The sequence below is a fragment of the Gambusia affinis genome, linkage group LG07 (assembly GCF_019740435.1).
Source record: "Gambusia affinis linkage group LG07, SWU_Gaff_1.0, whole genome shotgun sequence".
Taxonomy (NCBI): domain Eukaryota; kingdom Metazoa; phylum Chordata; class Actinopteri; order Cyprinodontiformes; family Poeciliidae; genus Gambusia; species Gambusia affinis.
Genome location: NC_057874.1, coordinates 29,586,200 through 29,610,848, shown reverse-complemented (window position 1 = coordinate 29,610,848; position 24,649 = coordinate 29,586,200). Strand labels below are relative to the sequence as shown.

Below are 24,649 nucleotides of genomic sequence, written 5' to 3'. Positions count from 1 at the left end.
TGCCCCCCGACCCGCTCACACTATTCCTAGATTGGAATTATGCGCAGCAGTTTTAGCTGTAGAAATGTACGAACTCATTAGAGATGAGATGGACATTGAAGTGGACACTGTCAGATTTTTCACAGATAGTAAAATCGTCCTCGGTTACATACACAACAACACAAAGAGATTTTATACTTATGTAGCCAACCGAGTGATTCGAATCAGGAAGAGCACACATCCAACACAGTGGTTTTACATATCCACTTGTGACAATCCAGCAGACACAGCCACTAGACCGATCCCAGCTTCCACATTAGCTTCCACAAACTGGTTTAGTGGTCCTTCCTTTTTGACACTACAAGACATTGAGACATCACACTGTGATAGTTTTACTCTCATTGACCCCGAAACAGATACAGAGATCAGGCCTGATGTGAAAACCTTTGTTACCAAAACCTCAGTAATGCAGCTGGAACCATCTCGTTTTGAAAGATTCTCTCATTGGATGAGATTGTGCTGCACTATTGCATCACTAAAGCGTGTGGCGGCATCATTCAAGAAAACAGACACAGAAAGTAAAGGCTGGAAGTGTTTCAGTGACAGTAACACTGCAGGAGAAGTATCCAAAGCAGCTAAGTTTATTATTCGCACAGTACAAAGTGAAACATTCAAAGAGGAGCTCAGGTGCATAAAAACAAATCAACCACTTCCAAAACAGAGTTGTCTCCAAAAGTTGAACCCTGTTATTGATGAGGAAGGACTTCTCAGAATAGGAGGACGTTTGGCACCTGCTAACCTAACAAAAGAGGAGAAACATCCTGTCATTATTCCAAAGTCTCATCACATATCTATCCTTCTTATCAGATACCATCATGAGAAAGTAGCGCATCAGGGGCGTCATATAACAGAAGGAGCACTCAGAGGAGCTGGATTTTGGATTACTGGCAGTAAAAGACTTATTTCTTCCATCATTCACAAATGTGTCATTTGTCAAAAACTTAGAGGACAAATACAAACTCAAAAGATGGCGGATTTACCCATTGACAGACTGTCAACCATGCCACCGTTCACTAGTGTGGGACTGGATGTTTTGGGCCCTGGACAGTCTCCACGTCGCACCAGAGGAGGAAGTGCAGACAGCAAGCGCTGGGCTGTACTTTTCACCTGCATGTCCACAAGAGCCGTGCACATTGAGCTCATCGAATCAATGTCAACATCGAGCTTCATTAATGCACTAAGAAGATTCTTCTGCATCCGTGGACCTGCTCAAATAATTCGTTCTGACAGAGGAACAAATTTTATCGGAGCATGCAATGAACTGCAAATTGATCAGACAGACAAAGAGCTGAACTCCTACCTGCTGGAGAAAGGGTGCACATGGCTATTCAACTCTCCCCACTCCTCACATATGGGTGGATCGTGGGAGCGTCTCATTGGAGTTGCAAGGCGCATCCTGGACGGTATTCTTTTAAAAACCGGACACATCCAACTCACACATGAAGTGTTAAGTACATTCATGGCGGAAGTAATGGCAATAATGAATGCAAGACCACTTGTACCAATTTCAACAGATCCAGACAAACCAAACCTTCTCACTCCGGCAATGCTACTCACCCAAAAGTCAAATGCACTATCTGCACCAGCAGGAAGTTTTGCACCACCAGATCTCTACTTAAAGCAATGGAAGCAGGTACAGTGTCTGGCAGACTCTTTTTGGAAACAGTGGAAAAGTGAATACTTACCAACTTTGCAGAAACGGAGAAAATGGACTGATGATAAACCGAACATTAAAGTTGGTGACATTGTGTTATTGAAGGACGCTCTCGCTCACAGAAACGACTGGTCCATGGGAAAAGTTGTGAGAACATTTGAGAGTAAGGACAGTAAGGTTCGAAAAGCCGAAGTAAAAACTGTAAAAGATGGAAACGCAAAAGTGTTTTTGAGACCCATTACTGATATGGTTTTGCTTTTATCGGATGGAAATTAAAATGTTATACCTGTTATCAGTTGAAAATGTTTATTGGAAAAGATTGTTTGTAGTGGCACAATTGTATTGTACCAGGCGGGGAGTGTGCTGCCTTTTGTAAGTCATTTGGAACAAGAGGTTGAAAACTGCACTAGAACGCCCTCTGCTGGATATTTGTTATATTGTTTTGGTTACGCTAAAAAAGAAAATAGATCCAAGATGGTGGAACGCAACACCGAACGGTTTATTGATTAAGCTGACTGTTATCCTTATACGTTGTGTTTCAGACAAGATTTGTTCGTAAGTATTGGTTAATTGTCTTTGTTTTATGTAACTGTAGCGTAAATAATTGTACGCTGAAGTCGTTTAGGAAAATGCTTTTATTTTAGCTCGTAGCAAGAATGGCTAATTTGCTATGTTCGTTTGCTAATACTAAGCCTTGTATGTTTCAGTTTACGATGGCCAAAGAGATGGCAGTGGTCAGAGGCCACTCTTCAATAAACAAGTAAAACAGATAAAGAAGTTTGGTTATTGGAGCGTCGTTGTCTGGCTGTCTAGCTTGCTGAAAGGTCGAAAACTCAGGGCGAGGACAGCACATTGCTATTAGATGGAAAGTCCAGCAGTAGTCGTTGGCTTCTGTTTGGTGATTCAGGTTCTGAACTGATCTGGAGTTCCTGGAATATTCGGTTGTTTCTCCAGGTTTTCTCCAGGTTTTTGAACCGGTTTAGTTTTCACTCCAGGTTTCACTTCAGTATCGATCAAACCGGAGCTCCTTCCTGGAGTCGCAGCTCAGTTTCCATCCAACACAAATCCACAGCCAACTTTTCAAATGATGCAAAAAACCCAAATCTACGGTGGCCCTGAGGTGCAAAACCACTTCAGCAAATTCAAAAACACAACATTAAGAAAATGGAAACTGCATGTCTTCTTCTTTTTTTTTTTTTTTTTGCTGGTTAGCAAGCAACTTATTGATGAGCATTACCACCATCTGAGCTGACAGACTGAGGAAAACAATAATACAATCATCGTTTTTATACATTTTTCCCAGGACGGATTGCATCATTTGTTCGTAGAATGTGGCAATAATTCAGAGCAATCATCAGATGGGATGAAATGTTTCATAAAGCATAAAGTTAAACCAGCAACAAGTAAGTCAAATTAAATGATCAGTCAATATAAAAGACAAATTCACTTTGTTCTCTCTTATATCTTTACAGAACTGACAGAAACCAAACTATTTATTGATTTATTAGCACAGAAAATTTATATTTCACATATTAAACCTCAGCATCTCAACTTTAAGCCACATTTAATAGAATCCAGTAAAAACTCTGTTCTGCTCCAACCAAACCCAAAAAACGTTTTTGCATCTTTAATATTTACTATGTTAAAGTCACATCATATTTCATCTGCTGTGTGATTCAGCAGGACAAAAATGTTTTTACCAGCTGAAGAATCAGAATCACATTTTGAAAAATACAAAGTTTGATTCATTTGGTTACACAGAAATTATTATTCTGTTTTTGAAAAGTTTAATAACATTTTAATTGTTATAAACATGTTGATGTTTTTAGCACTTGATAAAATCAGACAATAAAAGGAAACTATGTGATAATTTTTCATAAAAAATATTATTGAATTATGTAACTGTTTTAAATTGTAGGGGTTGTTTTAAATACAGGCTGATTCCATAAACTGAAAAGTTCCTTTGTCAGCATTTCCATCACCAAGTAAAGACTTCCTATAGATTAATTACATTGATTAGATGTTTCAACATGTTTATATAAGGTAGTGTGTTTAATAGCTGCTAAAAGGTTATTTTCTAAAGGTGCTATTAATCTGATCGGGACGAAAATCCTGATTTATTGAGTCAGACTGTCTGGCGTTCACATGGAGGTTTTGTCTTTATTCGTATCTCTAGAAAGTCAAAGTTCTTCCAGTAACTGGGTCCATCAGCGCCGCCCGGTTCCTCCTCATCCCCACCAACTCGCAGCACAAAGCTTCAGCATCCCAAACATCATCCGTTTCCGTCTCTCCGTGTTTCAGAGGAACCTCTTTTACGCCATATTTTCTAAGTTTTATCATTTATGTTTTGTTGTTTTTTGATCTTTGAAACCAGAACCAGAACCAGAACCTTTATTTATCCATCATTTTAAAACATGTTGGTGTGCAGACAAACTATTTCATCCACTAAAACAACAAAGTCAAACTATTAAAAATAAATTCATATTTGTAGAACCTTGGAAATGTTGAGTTGCAAAATGTTTTAGTTAAAAGTTGAGAAACTGCAGAAGGTTAAAGATTGGCGACGCAGATCGACTAAAACGCTCGGCTCTTCAGAGGAAACGGTTCTCAGTTCCTCCAACTGCTGGCAGCCATCAGCTGTTAAAACCATTAAAACCATTAAAACCATTAAAACCATTAAAAGCAGCTCTGGTTCCCAACAGCTCAGTGTCCCTTTGTGTTTTCCCAGGTTTCAGCTGAATGTGTTTCCATCCTGCTGTTCGGAGCTAACATGGATCCATTTGATTTAAATTAGCTCAGGATTACTCAGAGGAATCTGCTGCACTGTAAAAACAAATCATTAGCAGGAACTTTTAGTGGAGCAAATATCTGAGTTCACTTAAAACAAAACTAAACGAACCGACAAGAAACATAAAGCAGCTGGATCTGAGTCAATACTGAAGAGAAGTTCCATGGAAAATGTTTATTATGAATGAAATCATCTGGTCATTTTTTCAATGTTAAGGAATTATTGACTTGAAACAAATTCATATTTCTTGAAGAAAAATGTCTTATTAATTAGTCTGGGATATTTGCATCAGTTTTTTTAAAGCTTTCATTTCAGAGGGTCATTCAGGAAGTGAGGTGATGAGAGACAGACATGGGTCAAAGGTCATCGGGCCAGACCCTGGCAGTTGACAGTTCCATCATTCACCACTTATAAATATCTGAACTATTTTGGCAGGTCAGGACAACAAACCACAGAATTAAATCAAACTTCCTGTTTGCTGTTTCACATGCTGGAATAATTCATAAAACATAAAAAGAAACAGACTCGATTGGCCACGAAGGTTTTTTATTGTTGCATGTGCCATAAACACGTTGATATTCGTAGCATCATGTGGAGGGTGCCAGGCAGCGGCCGGGTCTGGATCCTTTCATGTTAGCGTGCTAAAGCTAAGCTGAAGTACAGTCCAAATGTGAATCAGTGCGAAAAGCCTCCCTGTGTTCGCGCAGCGCCGCTCCGTCGGCGCAGTGCTCCTGATAAAGTGCTTTCATGCTGCGAGTTACAGGCAGAGATACAAACCGAGTCGCTGCAGGAGGTTTCCTGAAGCGGCGGCTCAGCAGCGCGGGTTCCCCATCCGGCACAAACACACAGTCTTAAAGAGCCGGCACTGGCAGAACGCGCAGAAGTCGCAGCAAACGTTGCCGGGAGCTTTGCAGCTTCCCCAGAGCGGGACGCAGTCCGGCGGAGGAGGCGGGCGCTTCCGAGCAAACTTATTCTGACAGAAACGACAGAAAACAAGAGATTTAATCTGACATCATCCGTTTAACTCCACGGGTCGAAATCATTTAACAAACCCAGCAAACAGAATAGAGCAGGTCAATGATATTAGAAATAAAATGTGAAAAAAAAAACAGACATCAGACATATAATCAGTAAACCAGAGATTACTCTTCATTTAAAAGCATAACATTGTTCATTGTTTACACTGCAAAAACATAAAATCTTCTACTCTCTATGAAAATATTTTAGTTTACTTAAAATAAAGCAAAACTAACTTTTCAGAAAGGAGCTGGTTATTAGTTAGTAATTCCTTAATATTAATCTGAAGTCATATTTCCACTGACAGATTATTTCTCTGATAATATGGAAAAATGTTTTGTTGTAAGTGAAATAATCTTCCAGTCACTTTTTATCAATATTCAATAATTATTTACTGAAAACAGGCTCCTCTGTTTTGCTGATAAGTTAATTTCATTTTATTTTAAGTGTTTTTAGATATGTTCGATGTTTTGCAGTGTTCCAGCTGCACCAACCTTTTTCTGCTTCTTTCCTTTTTCTTTCTTCTTGGTGGGTTTGTTCAGCTCTGAAATATGAACATGAAACATGAAGATGAAATATGTTGTATTTTCACCTCTTGTTCATATTATCATAAACAGCTTCGGCTTTTATTAATAAATATCATCATAAAGGATAAGATGCTTCAGTCGCCTCTCATTCACTGAATCTAAATGAAGATGCAAACACTGAGTTCATATTTACCCACAATAACAACAGGAGGCGGGTCGACCTGCAGGCTGTGAGACAGAGCGTTGGACGCAACGACCCTATTGGTGGACAGCCTGTCGTCAGGGATCATGTGGGCGGAGCCAAGGCAGCACTGCGTTAGCGCCAGGACGCAGCAGCCCAGCGGCAGGAAGGCCTGCATCGTTCTCTGGAGGGAAAGGACAAAAACATCAACAAGTCGTCTTTCAAAAAGGCTTAAGCAGCAACAGCAACGGCAACTCCTGGACAGACAGTCGACTCAGCAACATGACCACGCTTCATACTTCCTTACACCAGGTTAAGATCGGTCCACGGCCTAATCAGAACCAGGCTTAACTAGCCCCGCCAGGCTAAGAGTTGCTTGTTTATGTTTAGAATAATAATAAAAAAGAAAAAAATAATAATAATGATTTTTTTAAAAATTGCTTAATTTTTGTTTTTGTTTGTTTTTTGCCAGATTGTTGCTCTGAGCGTTTCACTGGCGGAGCAGATTTATTCTGAAAGATAAGTTTATACTAGATGTTGTAATGTAATGGAACTATTTTATGTGTAAGGTCACGTGGGAGTAGAACAAGGAAGTGACGTAAACAGGAGAGCGGTAAAACCGACAACACACTGTTCAGAAGCCCGAGAATGTGTTGGTGTTATGTTCAACATTAAAGACGTTCAAACGCAACACCGGTGACATCCTTGACTCGACATAACGCTACATGGTGTCAGAAGACGTCGGAAGATGGCAAAGTTCCCACCTCCAGAAGCCTTCGGCTTTTCACGGCCGGAGCAGTGGCCTGAATGGCGGCAGCGATTTCAGCGCTACCGGGTAGCCACAAAGCTAAACCTAGAAGACGGCGAGGTCCAGGTCTGTACGTTGCTTTATTCTCTCGGGAAGGAGGCGGAACAAGTGTTCAAGACGTTCACATTCGAAGAAGGGGAAGACGAAGAGGAGTTTGAGATAGTTTTAAACAAACTAGACAACTACTAAGTTCCCAAAGTGAAGACGATACATGAAAGAGCTCGTTTTCATCAGCGCGCTTAAGAGGTCGGGGGAGATCGCGGAGGAATACATAAGAACTCTCCATGAGTTAGCAGACACCTGTGATTTTGGCCGCGTTAAAGAAGAAAATATCCGAGACAGATTGGTCATAGGAATACTTGACAAAGAAATGTCTGAGAAGCTGCAAATGATGCCTGACTTAACCCTCAGTAAAGCAATGGAGCTCGTGAGACAGTCAGAGCAAGTAAAACAGCACGTAAGCGAACAAGGAAGTGACGTATACAGGAGCGCAGTAAAACCGACAACACACTGTTCAGCAGCCCGAGAATGTGTTAGTGTTATGTTCAACATTAAAGACGTTCAAACGCAATACCGGTGACATCCTTGACTCGACATAACACTACAGATGTGTTTAGTTTATGCATTTAAAGCCGGCAGCGCGCGCGGCGCCTCGGCCCGTTGCCTCGCGCTGCTTGATGAACTTTACCTCAGCGCGGATCGCTCGCCTCCTTTCACATTGTGAGAACAAAGATTTATAATAACAAGATTTATATACAGCGTCGCGCTGTCCGCTGCCAGCGGGTGGCGCTGCACTCCACGCTGCGGTTAGCGTCCACCTTGTTGCATCTGGTTGTGCAGGTTCAGGAACAGGTTCAGGAACTTCACGCTGGTTTTATATTATTTTTCCGGTTACATGGTGCATCGATCCGTACCAAATGCTTTGTCCAATTAGTCAGACAGAGTTAATGCGTCCAGCCGCGTGGAAATCAGAAAACTTCAGCAGCCAGAACAGTTTCTGTGGCTCTTATTAAAAACTCCACATACAGAAATGTTAGAGTTGCTAAAACCACATTAGCTGGATTGAATTAAATCTCATTTCGGTGCTCCTCTCTGCTCAGTGCAGCAGCCTGAACTCATCCTGCTCCAAGCCTGCAGTCAGACTTATCAGTTCTGGTTGTTGGTATTAAAGCTGATGAAGGTAAAACCTGCGGCCTGCTCTGGCAGCACAGCAGATGAAGAGGTTCTGAATCCACAGCAGGATTTACGGCGGGATCTCTGACTGGTAGCAGAGACCCTGACCCTTGACCCCTGACCCATCCCTCTGAAGATGAAGAACTTTTATAAATGATTAGACGGGTGGAGCTGGAGACGTCCTGGCAGAAACACTCAGACATCTGGACTTCATTCCTGCTGCAGCCGCAGATCAGCGCACAGCAAAAAGAAAGATGCTTTAGAAATAATGAGGTCCTTTAGATCTGCTCTGATCAGACAGATTTTACTGACGCACTGATCTCAAACCTGCTTCAAACGCTCAGAGCCTGAACAAACTCACCTGGCAACCAGGCTTCACTTCTGAAATGAATCTGAGATTTTCTGTTCACTTTGCAGTTTCATTATTTTAAGTGTTGCTGGTTTATTAGCAACACATGAGCTGCACATGTTCTGTTTGCCAGAAAATGTTTTCATCCTGCTGCTGTCAGATTAAATTGCTCCATATTTATTCCATCAATGTGTGAAACAGAAAATTATAGCAAAATGTTGCTAAACTGGAGGCTTGGCAGGATGAGAAGCAACAAAAACAATGATTTCAGCCCAGAGAGAAAAAACCTTTTCATCCTGGAACAAACAAGGAACACATGCAGACAATAACAAACATTCATATTTATGCACTTCACCAAAGATTTCAGCAACATGCACATAATTGCAGAAAGAAAGAGAAAAACATGTTGATGTTTTCTTTGTTAGTTTGGAAATCTTATTTTAGATGAACAGCACACTAAAATATGAAATAATCAAAAGTGGCATCATCTTTTTTTAACCTGAACTACGACTCAGAAAATTCAAACTTTTCTTAAACTTTTACTTTTTTCTGTTTTCTCCATATTTTACTGCAACAGATGAATAAAAACCAAATATTTTATTTCTGCATCTATATCAAACATGCAACTCTAAAAGACAAGAGACTGTTGGATTGTGGGAAATGTAGTTTAACATCCAAATGAGAACTCTATCTGACCCAGCGGATCACAGAGAATCGGGTTAAATGTAAAATTATTGCAGAAGTAGTTTTGAGGGTTTTTTCCCACCAGGGGGTCTTTTGTGGCTCTAATGTCCCTTATATGACAGGAAGGGGGGAAAACATGCAGCAAATGTCGCTGGGTTCGGGAATCGAACCTGTGAGGCCGTGTCAAGGACTCCGAATGTGGGTCGCGCTGTCCCCTACGCCGCCGCAGCACGCCCCGTAGTTTTGAGTTTTGACAGGGATGGAAAATAAATACTGGTCACAAGATTTTTTATTTTCAAAATAGTTTAAAGAGCATGCAGTATTTCCCATTTCCACTCTTGATTATTTGCTCTATTTTCTGTAATTCTAGAACATAAAATCCCATAAAACTCCAGATGTTGTTGATTCTAACAGATATTTGCACAATACTGAACTTTGGATTTGAACCTCCCAGTAAGTTTTTGGCAAGAAAACACTGACAGCTGTTTTGTTTTTTTGTTTGTGTTTTCAGAAATAAAACCATTGATTCCCAGTTTGAATCTTCAACTCACTGAGTTTTCAGTTATATTTCCAGGAATCTCAAACTTGGAGAAAAACATGAAATGATGTCTAAGAAACCGTTTCAGTCTTGAAATGAGTTTCCGGTTTTAAAATGATGGCCTGTTTTGAGATGATTGTGTGGAACGTGGGTTCCCATCCCGCCTCAACGCGTTCACGTGACCCGGTGTGTAACTTTTACTCAAACTGTTTCATTTCTGTTTCCATCCGGCTGGTGTGACGCCAAAAAACTGTTTTTATTGCAGTTTTACAAAATATATTCAATACGGCCAAAAAAAATGTTTTTTTCAAAAATGTTGTGTTTTTATGAAATAACTATATTTTTTTAATTTTCAATTTGCAAAATTTTATTGTTAATGGACACACAACTAGTGGTGGAGTCATTGAAAATAGAGAGAAAAGCTTTTCCACAAACAGATTCTGATAAAAAGGAAGGGGTGTTTTCTGAAGAACGTAGCTCTGTGTCAGGTCAGACGTTTAGAAACTAGAAGCTGCTCTGCAGACGACTGCAGGACAAATATCTGGAAACCCGAGACCTGACAGTGAGAAGGCCGCGAATACTGATGAAACGGAGCGTTTTAAACGTGCTGCACTTTTAGACATGACAACGTATCAGGCTGCGACAGTATGTGGAAAAAGCAGCTGAAACATTTGGTAGCTGTTTCAGCTGCACCACAAACATCAAGCAGGAATGTAGGAAGCAGCGTCCGTCCGTCCGTCTGTCTGACAGCACCTGACAACACCTTGACCTGCATCTGGTTGGACTTAAGGCGTCACGTCTGGCACACAACCCTGAGGTACTCCACACTAAAGTGGGTAGTTCCATCTTGAAGTCAAAAGATTTGAAGACATAACTGCTTGGAAAAAATGACTAAAAATATTTACAGGTGTGAGTAAATAATGTAATGTCTGGCAGAGCTTTGAGAAGCTCTCTAGAAAACGTGTTTCAGTTCAGCGTAGCGTCACAGCATTTCAGAGTTTAACGATAAATCAGTTTAACGATAAATCACAGAGTTTAACATTAAATCACAATTTAACTTTAATCTGTGATTTAAAGTTAAATCAGAAAGTCTTACGATAAATCACAAAGTTTAACGATAAATCAGACTTATACATTAAATCGCAGAGTTTAACATTAAACCACAGAGTCTAAACTTTGTGGTTTAAACTTTGTGGTTTAACGTTAAATCAGAGAGTCAACAATAAATCACAGCGTTTTACATTAAATCAGACTTTTACGTTAAATCGCAGGGCTGCACAGTGGTGCAGTTGGTAGAGCTGTTGCCTTGCAGCAAGAAGGTCCTGGGTTCGATTCCCGACCCGGGATCTTTCTGCATGGAGTTTGCATGTTCTCCCTGTGCATGGTGGGTTCTCTCCGGGTTCTCCGGCTTCCTCCCACAGTCCAAAAACATGACTGTCAGGTTAATTGGTCTCTAAATTCTCCCTAGGTGTGTGTGTGTGTGTGAATGGTTGTGTGTCCTGTCTGTCTCTGTGTTGCCCTGCGACAGACTGGCGACCTGTCCAGGGTGACCCCGTGACCCCGCCTCTCGCCCAGAACATTAGCTGGGGAGGAACCAGCAACCCTCCCGACCCCATTAGGGACAAAGGGTGTATAGAAAATGGATGGATGGACGTTAAATCAGACTTTTACGTTACATCAGAGTCAACGATAAATCACAGTTTTACGTTAAATCAGAGTTTTACATTAAATCGAAGAGTTTTGCGATAAATCATATAGTTTGATGTGAAATCACAGCATTAACGTTAAATTAGTTTAACGATAAATCAGTTTAATAATAAATCACAGACTTTTACGTTAAATCACAGAGTTTAACGTTAAATCAGAGTTTAACGATCTCTGTAGGAATGTATAAATGGTATACGGTAGAAACGATATGAATGACAGCCTCTCTTCGAAACCATAAAACACCTTGTAAAACGCACAGGGCGACTCTGCAGGTCGCTCACAGAAAAGAACCTGTGGGGTTCAAATGACTTCGTCTCTTCAGACCACGGGAGGCTTGAACAATCAGACCTGGAGCAGAAAATTGAGACCTGCAAACTGAGTGGAAGACAGGAAATGATTTGTTTTCCCGCCACCAGCATGAGGTTTGATCCGAACACAAGCAGTCACAACCCTGGAAGAGAAGCCAGGACTCTACGCATGTTTCTCTAGAGAGATACACTTTTCATTTATTTATTAACTTTGATTTAACCAGGAAGTCGCCGCTGAGATTATCATCACGTCTCTCTTAAAAAGAGATTTTTTAAGGCCTCGACAGGCAGCAACGTAAAACTGAACATTTACAAACAGAAATAAGATCCACAGAAATGATGGCGCGTTAAACGAGTTTTAACTCACAAATAAATACATTATTCTCGTTAGTATGTGATTTTTAAAAAATGTCTTGATAAGTTTTACACAAATTATATTGGGATATGAATTAATGCTTATGGCACATCACAGCGCTTTACGTTACGTCTCTCAGTTTTATGGTGCTGCTGTGATTTTCATCCCAGTAATCATCAGAATAACGTTCTGTAATAATAAACTCTGCTGTGTGTTAAGTTTGTGTTTGTAATCCTGAGTCCTTATAGCACAAAATCTGCTCAACGCTCCAGAAATTAAATCAAAATATGGGGATTTTTCTTACCATTATGCTGCCACAAAAGACTGGAGCAAACTTCAGCAAGTATTCCAGCGTTTTATGGATAGAAACCAAACCCTAACATGAATGACCCCTGACCCCTTCAGTCACAACGAACCCAGTAAATGCTGTGAAAGCTGCATGGGTTACCGAACGCTAAACGTTCCTCTGGGACTCGCTGCAGAGAGGAAACATGGAGAACGCCTCATCTCGTTTCACTTCGGCGACCCCAGGGTCACGGCCGCGCCGACCCCAGGGTCACGGCCGCGCCGACCCAAACACGATTCAAGGAACGAAGCAGCAGAAAACTCAGAGCAGCAGTCAGTAAAGCTGCTGCAGATGTTGCAGCGGCGGCTCGTTTCGTCTGCGACCGTCAGGAACGAGAGGAAATACTAAAATAATGGTCTTCACGGCAGAGGCAGCATCATGCTGAGGGCATTGATTTATTATTCACCTTCCAGCCTGAACCTCCAGCCACAGACATAATAGTTCAAATCAATACAAATCCATGTTCACAATGGCCTAGTCAAAGTCACAGTCTGTAAAAACACACAGAGAAAATCCTGAAGATTCTGTTTCCACTTGGTCATTTATGTTTTATCAAATAAAAAAAAGAACTTTCAGGTTAAAGGAAGTTAAAAACCTTCAATAAAATAATGATAATTTTAACCAAACTCAGAAATTAAAACCTCAGGAAACAGAAAAGATTTAAAGTTCAGAAACAGCTGACGTATAAAATGTTATTGTCGGTTTTAAAACGCAGCAGAATTAAAACAATGAAACATTTCTTCTAAATCTCAACATCAGTTTTGCTAAAACATTAATCCTTCCTGATTATTTATTTTAGTTCACATTTTATAAGAAAAAACTACCTGATAAACATCTTATCAGTTATCTGATTAGCAGCCAATAATCCCTGAATATTGATGAGGAAGTTCCAGATCCACTGACAGATTATTTCATTTATAATCTGACACTTTTTAATCGATATTAAAGAATTATTGAATAAAAAAAGATTCTATATTTTGCTGAAAAGTTACTTACAAATTTGTTTAAAGTGAAATAAGATATTTGCTGTAAACGTCTTGGTATGATTTTGTATTTTTGAGGCATAACTACGTTTATAAAAAAATATTACTATCCAAATCTTAACATGATGTTTATTAGAATAAACAAATTATATTCATTTGGCTAAAATTAATAGTAAAATGTCGTGGCTCAAAGCAGCAAACAGGAAACTTTAAATATGTTTTAAAATAATTAAAGCAGGAAGTTTTTTACAGTTTGGAGGTAAATAGTTTCTGGTTCGTGTCGTCAGTCCAGGAAAACATGAAAACCTTCCCAGGCCAAAATGTTCTGGTTTAATTTAATCCAAACAAAGATGAAATATTTCATAAAAACAAGAGAAAACGTTTATCTTAATCTAACATTATTTTTATTCTCATAACCTGATTAGAAAGAGAAACTACAACTTGTTTCTCCCTTTTTATATTTTTAATGCATCTCTTCTACTAACTGCAGCTTTTCTTTGTTTTTCTGCCTTTTCACATAAATCCTCTGTTAATAAAAGGATGTTAAAGTTACAGGAAATATGTATCTTAATAAACCGGGACGGGATCGTTCAGGTTTCAGCCTGAAAATCAAAATGCTTTGGATGTTTTGGATCAGATTATCCATCGCAAATAAAAGCATATAAACATGAAACCCGCAGGTCAAAGGTCAGCATCGGTTTCATGATTATTTAAAAACTATTCAACAAAATAAAGATTAATTTGACTTAAAAATAGTTTGATAGTGTTCTCATTTGCAATACAGTATTTAAGTTTTATGAGAAATGAAACAGAAAATGTAACATTTGAGGAAAAAGATTTAAATATAATAATAGCAAAATTAATTCTAAATGAGAAAATGAAAAATGTTTTCAACTTTATTACCAAATAAATAAAAGCTTCCAAAATATTTAGGCTTCCAATAAAATAATTCTGTATTTCTGTTCTGATCTGCATATTTTATGACTGTTAGATTTTTTTATTATAGCAGTAATAATAATTATTATTAGAATTAGAGTCATGAGGGAAACCAAACCAGAACCATCTGAAATTATTGTTTTTATCAAACAGTAACTTATTTTCCATTGATAAAGTTTTTCCTGACATCGCACCGGAGCGGTTGGAACCGGACCGGTTTCAGTCGGACCGTCACGTTATTTTTAATTTTGTAAATAAAAACTAAAACTCGACGCGTTCCCTCTGCAGCCGTTCTGAATTATTTTTATTTAGTTCAGATGATTTTCAACCTGCAGCTCATTGAATTCATCAGTGAGTTTTTCTGTAATAATCAGATTATAAGGTTGGGATTATTAGTCAGATTATTAGATCGCTTCATCTTATTCTGTTATGAATTTATTATTGAGGGAAACAAAAAGCTGCTGCTTGTTTCTTGCTGCTGAAAATCGATTCGGATCATTTTATCGCTTCGTTTTATTCCGGTTTCACCATCAGCACCGCAGAAGCCCAGTTCCTGATCCGGTTGGGTCTGATCCGGATTCTGATTCTCAGGACAATTTAATCCAAAAACCAATCTGGTCTGAGTGGCACTCAGAACCAGAACCAGAACCAGAACCAGGTCTGTGTTGACATTCTACCTCTCCTCAGTGAATCCTCACCGTTTACCGACTCAAAAATCAGGATCTGTTTCTTCTCATTTCATTTCACTTTTAGATGAACTGAACCAGCTTTGGTGAAACTGGATCGGTTTTGACCGGACCTCGACGGTTTTGACCGGACCTCGACGGTTTTGACCAGACCTCGGCGGTTTTGACCGGACCTTGGCGGTTTTGACCGGACCTTGGCGGTTTTGACCGGATCTCTGCGGTTTTAACCGGACCTTGGCGGTTTTGACCGGACCTCGGCCGTCCTCCGGTCTGCGTCTGGTCGCTCGGCTCCATCCTGAAAAGCGGGTCGCTCTCCTACCTGCAGATCCTGCGCCTGACGGGACGCGGCGCTCTCTGCTCTTCTGATTCCTTCTCTGTTTTCTTTCCTGCTTCCTCTTCGGCTCTGATTCGAGTCTTCGCTTCGTTTCAGATTTTTTCCTCTCTTCTTGTTTCTCCAGCTGATTCTCCGTCCGTCAAAGTTTTCCCCTCGCTCAGATCTTCTTTTTCTCGCTGCTTCGTTCCTGTTAAGCTGGACCACCTTTCCCTGCGTTGGAGCTTCACACGATGAAGATATACTGGGAGGTTCGGCCCGGAGGCGGGACCAGCGCTGCTGAGGTTTAGGGGATGGAAAAGGTCAAATCCTCTGGATGGACACATAAATGTGAACCAGACCCTCCGCTGAGCAAACCCGTTACCATGAACGCTACTGTATTTCAGAGGCCACTTCGCCATAAAAGCTTTCATCTGTCAAGCAGCCATGTTGGTTTCCACACAGCGACGCGTCAGGCGGCCTGACGTCCCAACAGCTGCCAGACATTCCTACAAACAAACTAGAAGATGGTTTCTAGTTTGCACTTTGATCGTTCTGCAAACATTTTCAAATGATCGGACTCCAACCAGAGCAGGAGATCCAAAACGGACCAAACAGGCGCCTGCTTCCGGTTCTGGAGAACTTCAGGAGAGCAGGAACATATCTGGGATACAAAACTTAAAAACTGAGAGAAATTACAGGGCTGGAGACCCAGACCAGGTCTGAGACCGAATTCACATACACCCAAAGTGAAAACATTTTAAGAACATTTAATTCATGGTTTGGTTCTTTTGCCGCACAAACGTCTCGACCCAAAAACAGTTCCAGCCGATCAAAACTTCAGGTTTTACTCCATTCAGGTTCTTCTGCTGATCGGTTCTGGTGCTGATTGGTGGCTTCTGACTGAGCGGAGTAATTCTGCAGAACACCGGGAGGAGATCGATTATTTTCAGAGATGATCCGTCTCATGTACGTCCAGGAGGGGCACCAGCTTCCCCTCCTGACCCGCTAGGACCAGGAAATGGATCTGTCTCATGACAGGAAGGTACATATCTAGAACCAGTTTCAGCCCGTGCTGCAGTCCAGCTCCATGCTGCAGTCCAGCTCCGTGCTGCAGTCCAGCTCCGTGCTGCAGTCCCTGCTGCTGCTGCAGCTCCGTGTGAAAGTTCACCGTCTGGAGGTCCAGCGGCTCCGTCTGTGAAATATCCCCACCAGCAGCGGCGGTCCAACAGCAGATCCGGCGTCTCACTCCGCAGCGCCAAGACTTGAATCATTGTTGTAGTTATTTGTTTAGCTTTCTGACTGTGATGCTGATCCAGGGAGTGTTGGTAGTTTAAGCTGCAGCAGCTGCTGTCTGAGCCGCCAAACTCCGTCAAGTTCTTGTTTTTTAAATGTCGGATTAGATTCGTTGTGTTGATGCATTTTCACGTCGCTACACGGCGTCGCTTAGGATTGGGAGAAGGAAAGAGGAGATGAGCTGCAGGAAGGGATACAGGTGATCGGTTTTGGTGATCGGCAACAAGAGGCAGTGATCGATCACCAATCATACACTTTTCACGGAAATTGGCTGATTGTGATTGGAGGCCAATCGATCGGTACAACTCTATGAACTTTTACAAAGTAATCTTGTCAGTTTACTTTGCTAAAGTAAACGGCCTGTGAGGTCGTGTGAGGTCATGTGAGGTCGTGTGAGGTCGTGTGAGGTCGTGTGAGGTCATGTGAGGTCGTGTGAGGTCATGTGAGGTCTCTGTGTTTTATCATCTCTGGCGTTTTTTCTTGGCCTTCCTGGACTGAAGCCGTGAGAAAGGATCCATTTTAAGTTTAAGCCTCTATTAACTGGAGGAAACTCTGATGAGATTCCTGGTTTTCTCTGAAATGCCAAGCATGTTGCAGAAAAGACGTTTTCTTTCCAGAAGTTTAGGTTAGACATATTTTTGTCCGGTTTCTGAACCCGACTGTCGGATGATGCATGTGACAGAAATGTTGAATCTGTAGAGAAGCTGCTCCCAGAGGAGTCGTCCTTCTTCCATCCTCATGTTAACGTAACTGGGAAAAACAACCAACAGGAACCCTCCTTCCCTCTTGAAAGAACAGACAGGAGCTGCGGCCTTGACCTTTGACCCAGGAATCTGATCTGTTCTCTGAATCTCACGTTACCTCTTCAAGCGCCAGAAAGGCCAGAATGAAGTCGCGTCCAGGAAAAACCCAAGAAGCCCCACGGCAGCAGACAGTCCTGATATGTTCGGTCGTTTGGGGCCTTCAGATGAAACGGACCAATCAGAACGGCTCTCTGGTTCTGGTAGCAGAACCGGGCTGTGATTTAAAACCAGCACTGCTAGTTTTATAGAAACCCATATATAAAACTCACTTTTTATTTCCTGATGGATTTAAAGCTCCAAACTTGGCGTCAGAGTTGATCAGATTTACGAAGCATTAGAGTAAACTTTATGCAAAGCTACGACAGAGCCAGAACCCGTCCTCAACAGAGCCAGAACCCGTCCTGCACGTATGAATAAATATGGATTAGAGGGTTTTTAGGAAGGACAGGCCGAAACAATCTGACCTTCAGATGTGTCAATGTGGAATGTAACGTCATAAAAAGCAAATCCCTGAACACAGAAATAAAACCTGCAGCATTTTTGAGGTTCTGCAGGTTATGAAGAGACCAGACTGACATGGAGTAGCGAGGAAACGTTCATTTCACCCAAAACTGCGTTTAAACCAACTGTTATTAGTTTCTTACCATAACAGTCAAACCAAAACAGAAGCTGTTTTATTGATTCACTGCCACTGTAATTCAATGTTCTGTGATGTTTAAGAATCAGTCTAATCTGTTCCCCTCCTGGCCTGTGGGGGCGATGCACCAAGAACCACTGAAGGAAACCACACAAAAACCTCTGAGAGCAACTTCCTTCTTCGCCAGATGGAAACAAGATGGAGGCGTCAGATTTTAGTGTTGGAGGATTTCTCTTTAGTCTTTGGCTGAAGACCAGGAGACATTTCTGCTGCTAGCGCTAGGCTAGCATGTTAGCTTTGGTTGGATTTACCCAGAATGCCCTGAGCTGTAGGGTCTGCTTGACTTTCACATTTAAACCAAAACAAAGTTCACTTCAACAAAACCCAAACCGAGGTTTGGAAGACCAGAGGTCAGAGGTCAATTAGCGTTCACACCTAAAGCGGACCGGAGTCGGGTTAAGGCGGACCGGAGTCGGGTTAAGGCGGTCCGGAGTCGGGTTAAGGAGGACCGGAGTCGGGTTAAGGCGGTCCGGAGTCGGGTTAAGGCGGTCCGGAGTCGGGTTAAGGCGGACCGGAGTCGGGTTAAGGCGGACCACATTGATTTTGATCCCTCCGCCATGTTGTGTTGCTTATTTTCATCTGGTTGCCATGGTAACTCCTCAGAAGCTGCCGGCCTTTAATCAGCCAACATGAGCTGAAATGCCGACACCTGAAGCTGCTGTGGTTTTAACGGATGGGACAACTGGAGCCATTTATTCTTTATCCTTTTGAATTTTGTTAGTTTATTCTTAAATGTATATTTTAAAATTATTTACAGAGTTTATTTGTAGATTGATAATTGTTGATTTAATTTATTTTTTTGTTTTATTATTTTTTGTATTTATTTTCTAAAACAGGAAGTAATGTGGGTCGGTCCAGGTTCTGTAAGTGCAGGGCCTGGTTGTTTACTGAAATATGAAAATAAATCAACCAGTTGAACCTCCTCCTGCCTGCGGACAGAAACGTGACCCCAGTGCCTCAGTAGAGCCTTCATGGAGCGTTTATTGGACGTTTGGTTTTGCAAACAGTCACCACTACAGAACCCAACAAGCGTTTTCTGCTGACCTGGTCACACTGACCCCATCTGTGCTTTTATGAGGGTTTCTTGTGTTTGCAGGACCTGACGGTCTGGCGACACAGCGCCCCCCCGCTGCTCTCCATCCATCTAGCAGAGCTAAATGCCAGACATTGAGTGCATTTCATTTAGTCGTTTGAAAGCAGGAAGGCATGATTAGACTTTTTTCCAAGGCTCCAGATGGTTCTCTGCTCATAAAAGTTTCTTTAATGGTTCCCAGGGAGTGCATTAGAGAACTAATAGGCTTTTGTACCATAAACTGCCATAATAAATGCTGCACAGGCTTGTCAGTGTCTTTTCTTCCTGGTTAAACAGAGGTAATAAACCAACCATAAATAATTTATGCTTCTGCAGTAAATTTATCCGTGTGAACCCGCAGGGTTCAGAGTTCATGTTCCGGGAGCCGATCCTAGAAAACATTCACTGAAGCGTTGCCTTTAACTCTCCACACCTTGTAGTCTGTTTTCTCTGTGGGTCAAAGTGGATGTGGCGTTTCTGTCAACACCATGCAGCTCCAGCCGCCGGTCCTGCTGCTACGGGACCGGAGCCGAGCCGAGCCGTCCACCTGGGTGTTCTCCGCTCTCACGCTCCACGCTGAGCGCTAACTCAATGTGAATGTTTCCCACTGTGAGGAACATGTTGAAAACAACGGCATGAAACTTTCAGACCAGCGTCCCCCGCCTCTCTGCTCTGCTCACAGGTTTGCATCTTAAACTGATTGGAAACAATTTCCTGCAGCTGCTGCACTTCTAAGCTAATCATTTTGGAGTTTTCCATTTTCTGCTGCTGAAATTTTTAAAGATTTAAAGCTGTGGGCAAATGATACTGAGAGAAAACCTGGAGATTCGGTTCAGAGTGGTTGGATTTATTGAGTTCTCCTCCATGCAGCTCCAGTCACTCATTCTGTCGTCCCTTTACTGACCAGTAGCTACCACTGGGATCTGTGTGGGTGATAACTGGTGAACCTTTGGGAAACTGGAGCTGATCCAGAGAGGCGGCGTCCAAATAAAGGCAGCAGCTCCTTTTTCTGCTGATTTGGTCCTGCAAAACGCCGAGCAGCAGGTTCTGACCGATGAGCTGCAGTGAAAAACATCAGCGATTAACAAGAAAGTAGAAATAACTGGGTCTAAAATGTGAAAGTTAAAATCTGGGAACACTTCTGCAGTTTGGTATGGCTGACGAAGAAACGGGAGGAAAAATCCTCCTTTTCATGTCTGATTTAAGAGCTGCATTTCCTGGCATCGTTTCTATCAATCGCACACAAGTCGACGGCAGAAATACCCAGAAAGAGCAGCTAAACCACAGCAAAACGCCAGGGCCTTCGAAGAAACAGGAACTGCTTTTTAAGAGCTACAAAACAACACAAGGATGCATTTAAGAAACAACCACAACATAAATAACCATGAGCAGATCAAAGCTGATAAGTGCATGAAATTCTGCAGACAAATGACGACGAAACCGAGACTTTTCTCCTGGAGAAGAAGAAAAAACCTTCCAGCTGAATATTAGGTGGCAGAAAGCGCATGGTGAGGGCGAAGCCGGCCATCAGGACATCAGGACGGCGAGGATTTGGTCCAGTTACAGACTGCAGCTGAAAACTGAGGTTCAGATCAGCTGCTGGTCATCGAGAATCAACCGAGGAGAAAACAACTGCTTTAAAAGTGGTCAGAATCAGCAGAAAAGAACTGGTTCTCAGCAGAAAAGAACTGGTTCTCAGCAGAAAAGAACTGGTTCTCAGCAGAAAAGAACTGGTTCTCAGCAGAAAAGAACTGGTTCGTGCCTTCACTTCCTTGTTTTGTTGGTCTCTAGTCTCATTTCTGAAGCACCAGGAATCTGTTTCCATCCTGAAGCGGCTGAACGAAATGCTGAGCAGCTTTGATGGGATTTCCTTTCATTTGAGCATGAAGTGTCTTCTGGAAACAATCCCAACATGTTTGTGTCTGAGCTGAAAACGTTTAAATGTTTTCTGCCCAGGAACTTTAAACCGCTGGTCTTTGATCCAAACTGGGTGTTGTCCAGATGACGTCCAGAAGATGTTTTTATTTTAGCTAACGGTGGAAGATTAGGTGCAGCTCTGCTTCCCCAAACAATCTTATTACGAATTTTATTTCCTCAATTTCAGCTTTAAAAAAGCAGAATTTGTGCAGAACATCACATTTTCGTACTTATGAGGTTCTGATCATCTGATCATCAAACCGTTGTGTGAAGGTTATGAGTATTCTTGTTTCTTGAGGACAGTTTTTATTTAAAAATGTAATTTTGACATCTCATAGCTAAGTTTGATTTTTCTTCATTTTAACTACGGATGTGTGATCCAAACCCAGTGACGTCACTTTAGATCAATAGAAAGGCTTTTTGACTCTTCAGATTTTAATTAAAAACATCTTGAACAGTTCTTCTTCCTAGTCAGAAAATAAAAGCAGATATTTTACATTTCCTTTTAGGATCATCAAAATATTCTGGTGGATCATTTAATCCTTTTTAAAGGATTTTTTTCTGGGCGTGCTGTGGAGGCGTAGGGGATGGCTAGACCCACATTTGGAGGCCTTCAGTCCTCGGTTCGATTCCCGGACCCAACCGACTTTTACCGCATGTCTTCCCCCTCCACCTTTCCTGTCAGTCTACTGTCATTTCAGGGACACTAGAGCCACAAAAGAGAGAAAAAAATGCTATTTTCTATTTTCTCAGTTTATCTGCATTGAAGTTTGACATCAAAGCACGACAGCAGAAATCTGTGCGGTAAAACCTCGTCCTCGTCTGTCATCTTCCAGTAAAAGCCAAACAGCTGTGAGGAAATCCTGGCTCAGCTTCTGCAGGCTGCCGCCAGGCAAACATCGCCGAGAAATGTCAGAAATCCACTTTATGATGGAGGAACGTACTTGGAAAAAACACTCACTGCATGGATCCAGCTCCTTCCGGCTTTTATCAAAGAATAGAAAATGTTGAAATTGAGCCACAGATTTATAGGAAAAGAGTCACGTTGGTCCAAAACATAAAACTGACTGGAGAATCTTTAAAATCCAGATTCTGACGATCCTCAGGTGGTTTGAGCCGAACGTCACGTTGAAGCGTCTCATCAGCAAATCCTAATTTACTCCATTACACACGTGGATTAACACCGGTTGGATTAAAACCAGTTGGATTAAAACCAGTTGGATTAACACCGGTTGGATTAACACCGGTTGGATTAACACCGGTTGGATTAACACCGGTTGGATTAACACCAGTTGGATTAAAACCAGTTGGATTAACACAGTTGGATTAAAACCAGTTGGATTAACACCAGTTGGATTAAAACCAGTTGGATAAACACCAGTTGGATTAAAACCGGTTGGATTAACACAGTTGGATTAAAACCGGTTGGATTAAAGCGGCGCGCGGTGAGGATTCGAACAGACGCCCCCCCACCTTCTACAAATCAGACAAAATTGGTGTCAAACGTGGGGCGTGCTCCGGTGGCGTAGAGGTTAGCGCGCCCCACGTTTGGAGGCCCCCAGTCCTCGACGCGGCCGTCACGGGTTCGATTCCGGGACCCGACGACATTTGCTGCATGTCTTTCCCCCTTTCCTGTCAGTCTACTCTGGTATAAGGGACACTAGAGCCACAAAAAGACCCACTGGTGGGGAAAAAAAATAAAAAAATTGGTGTCAAATGTTTGTGCAGCAAAAACTTTTAAAGATATAAAGAAAAGTTTCTAGAGGTCGTCAAAGGTCACTGAACATCAGTTCATCCTGGATCTGTGAACATGAATAATTTAATTTGACTGTTGGAACCAGGTTTTATTTACAGTGAACTGATTCAACATTTCCCAAAATAAACATCAATTTTTGCTGAAAACGTTTGACACCAATTTTGTGTGATTTGAAGAAGGTGGGGGTTCAACTCCACTCAGCAGTTATGAACTGTTTAAATGTGTAATTATGAAATTATTCTGTCCACACATTCATGTAATATTATTATAAATCATTATTTATGTTATTATTTCATGAGCTTTTCTTTGTAAATAATTTACAACAAATAAAGTTGGTTTCTCAACCGTCAGTGAATGACTGGATTTATTTTTATAAAACCAACATTTTCACTGGTTCTCTTTTGGGAAGTTTATTAGTTTGATTAAATCTTTCATTTTTACTTGGTTCAGTTGAGTTTTACTGCATTAGTGAGTTTGTTGGATAAAATATTTTAACTGAAAGATTGAAGCATTTCTGAGGGTTAGTGAAGTTTTATATTATTCTCTATATGTAAAGTTATGCTGTTCATGTTTTTAATACCTAAACTTATCAGGCAGGATTTCATGAGAAAATCCAGACTGAAACCGTTTGGTTCGTTTTCCTGAAACAAACTGGATTACAGATTTTGCTAAAAGCTGCTTTATCATTTATGAAGGTTTTCAGAGCCATAGTTTCTGCTCTGGGATCAGAGATTATTGCAGGTATGAAATGATTATATATCTCTAGAGAATTATTACAGTGAGAGCTGTAACGCTCCACCTGTGAAAGTAAATCACTCTGGCTCTCATAACAACTCTAACAGGAAACACATGAACAAATGACCAAAAACTGACCTATAAAATTTAAATATCAGGGAACATTTCTGCAGTTTTATATGTTCCCTGTAGTCATTGAAAGGAACAAATTAAATGCAGTTTCACATTTTTAACGGCTTTGTCTTTTCAGAAGTTGAAGCTGAAACTGTCAGAGTAATCAGATTACTTCAAGATGAAGCAGGTAAAAGTGGAAAGTTTCCAGAGCCCCAACGGCTCCAGCAGATCGGGACGAAACGCAGAACCTCCGGGTCCCTGCGGCTCCGTCTGCCTGATTATTTCAGCTAATGACTGCAGAGCTGCTGCTGCCAACATGTGACAACTATTACTGACGAATGAGCTCAGACTGTCTGCAGCTGCTCCCAGCGCGGGGCTCCGAGGGCCTCACTGCACCGGCCGGGAACGGACGGCTGTTCATGCTAACTGCAGCCCCAGCTTATCAGGCTGCAAATAAGAAAACAAGAATTAAAGCTGAGATGGTTTCCAGGCGCTTCATTCACAGCTCACTAACTTTCTGCCATAATTACGTCCTGAACCGCAGCTCACTCCCAACCGCAGACAGATGAGATGTGAGCTCCGCTCACTGACGGCCTGCGCGGCTCGGCGCGTCGCCACGCGGCCAGCAGGGAGGCAGATGCAGATCTGGAGGGCCGCCAGCCGCAGAGGGGAGTAATGAGCTGCCCAGGACGCTGTCCAGACGTCCAGCTCCCGGGACGCCGCGCACATCACGTGACACGTTCCTGACCGCTGCGCCGTGACGCTGCGCAGCATCTGACCCGCAGAGCCGCATTCCTCACCGGGAGCCTCGCTTTATTACCTGTTACTGAAACGGAGGGAGACGCAGGATGACATTAAATGTAGATAAAG

At 41.8% G+C, this 24,649-nt stretch overlaps 1 protein-coding gene across 4 annotated transcripts; it reads right to left on the bottom strand.

The window, feature by feature from the left end:
- Positions 1-5,020: 5,020 nt before the first annotated feature.
- On the bottom strand, positions 5,021-15,628 carry asip1 (agouti signaling protein 1). Of its 4 annotated transcripts, none has more exons than XM_044121804.1 (4): positions 15,399-15,628; positions 6,219-6,390; positions 5,993-6,042; positions 5,021-5,454 (listed from the first exon to the last, which is right to left on the bottom strand). In XM_044121804.1, the coding sequence occupies exons 2-4, from the start codon at positions 6,382-6,384 to the stop codon at positions 5,293-5,295; spliced, it is 378 nt and encodes a 125-aa protein (XP_043977739.1). In that variant the 5' UTR covers positions 6,385-6,390; positions 15,399-15,628; the 3' UTR covers positions 5,021-5,292. The 4 variants fall into 4 exon arrangements, with proteins under 4 accessions (XP_043977739.1, XP_043977738.1, XP_043977735.1 ...); XM_044121803.1 differs by lacking the exon at positions 15,399-15,628 and adding an exon at positions 7,703-7,725; XM_044121800.1 differs by lacking the exon at positions 15,399-15,628 and adding an exon at positions 7,315-7,637.
- Positions 15,629-24,649: the final 9,021 nt, after the last annotated feature.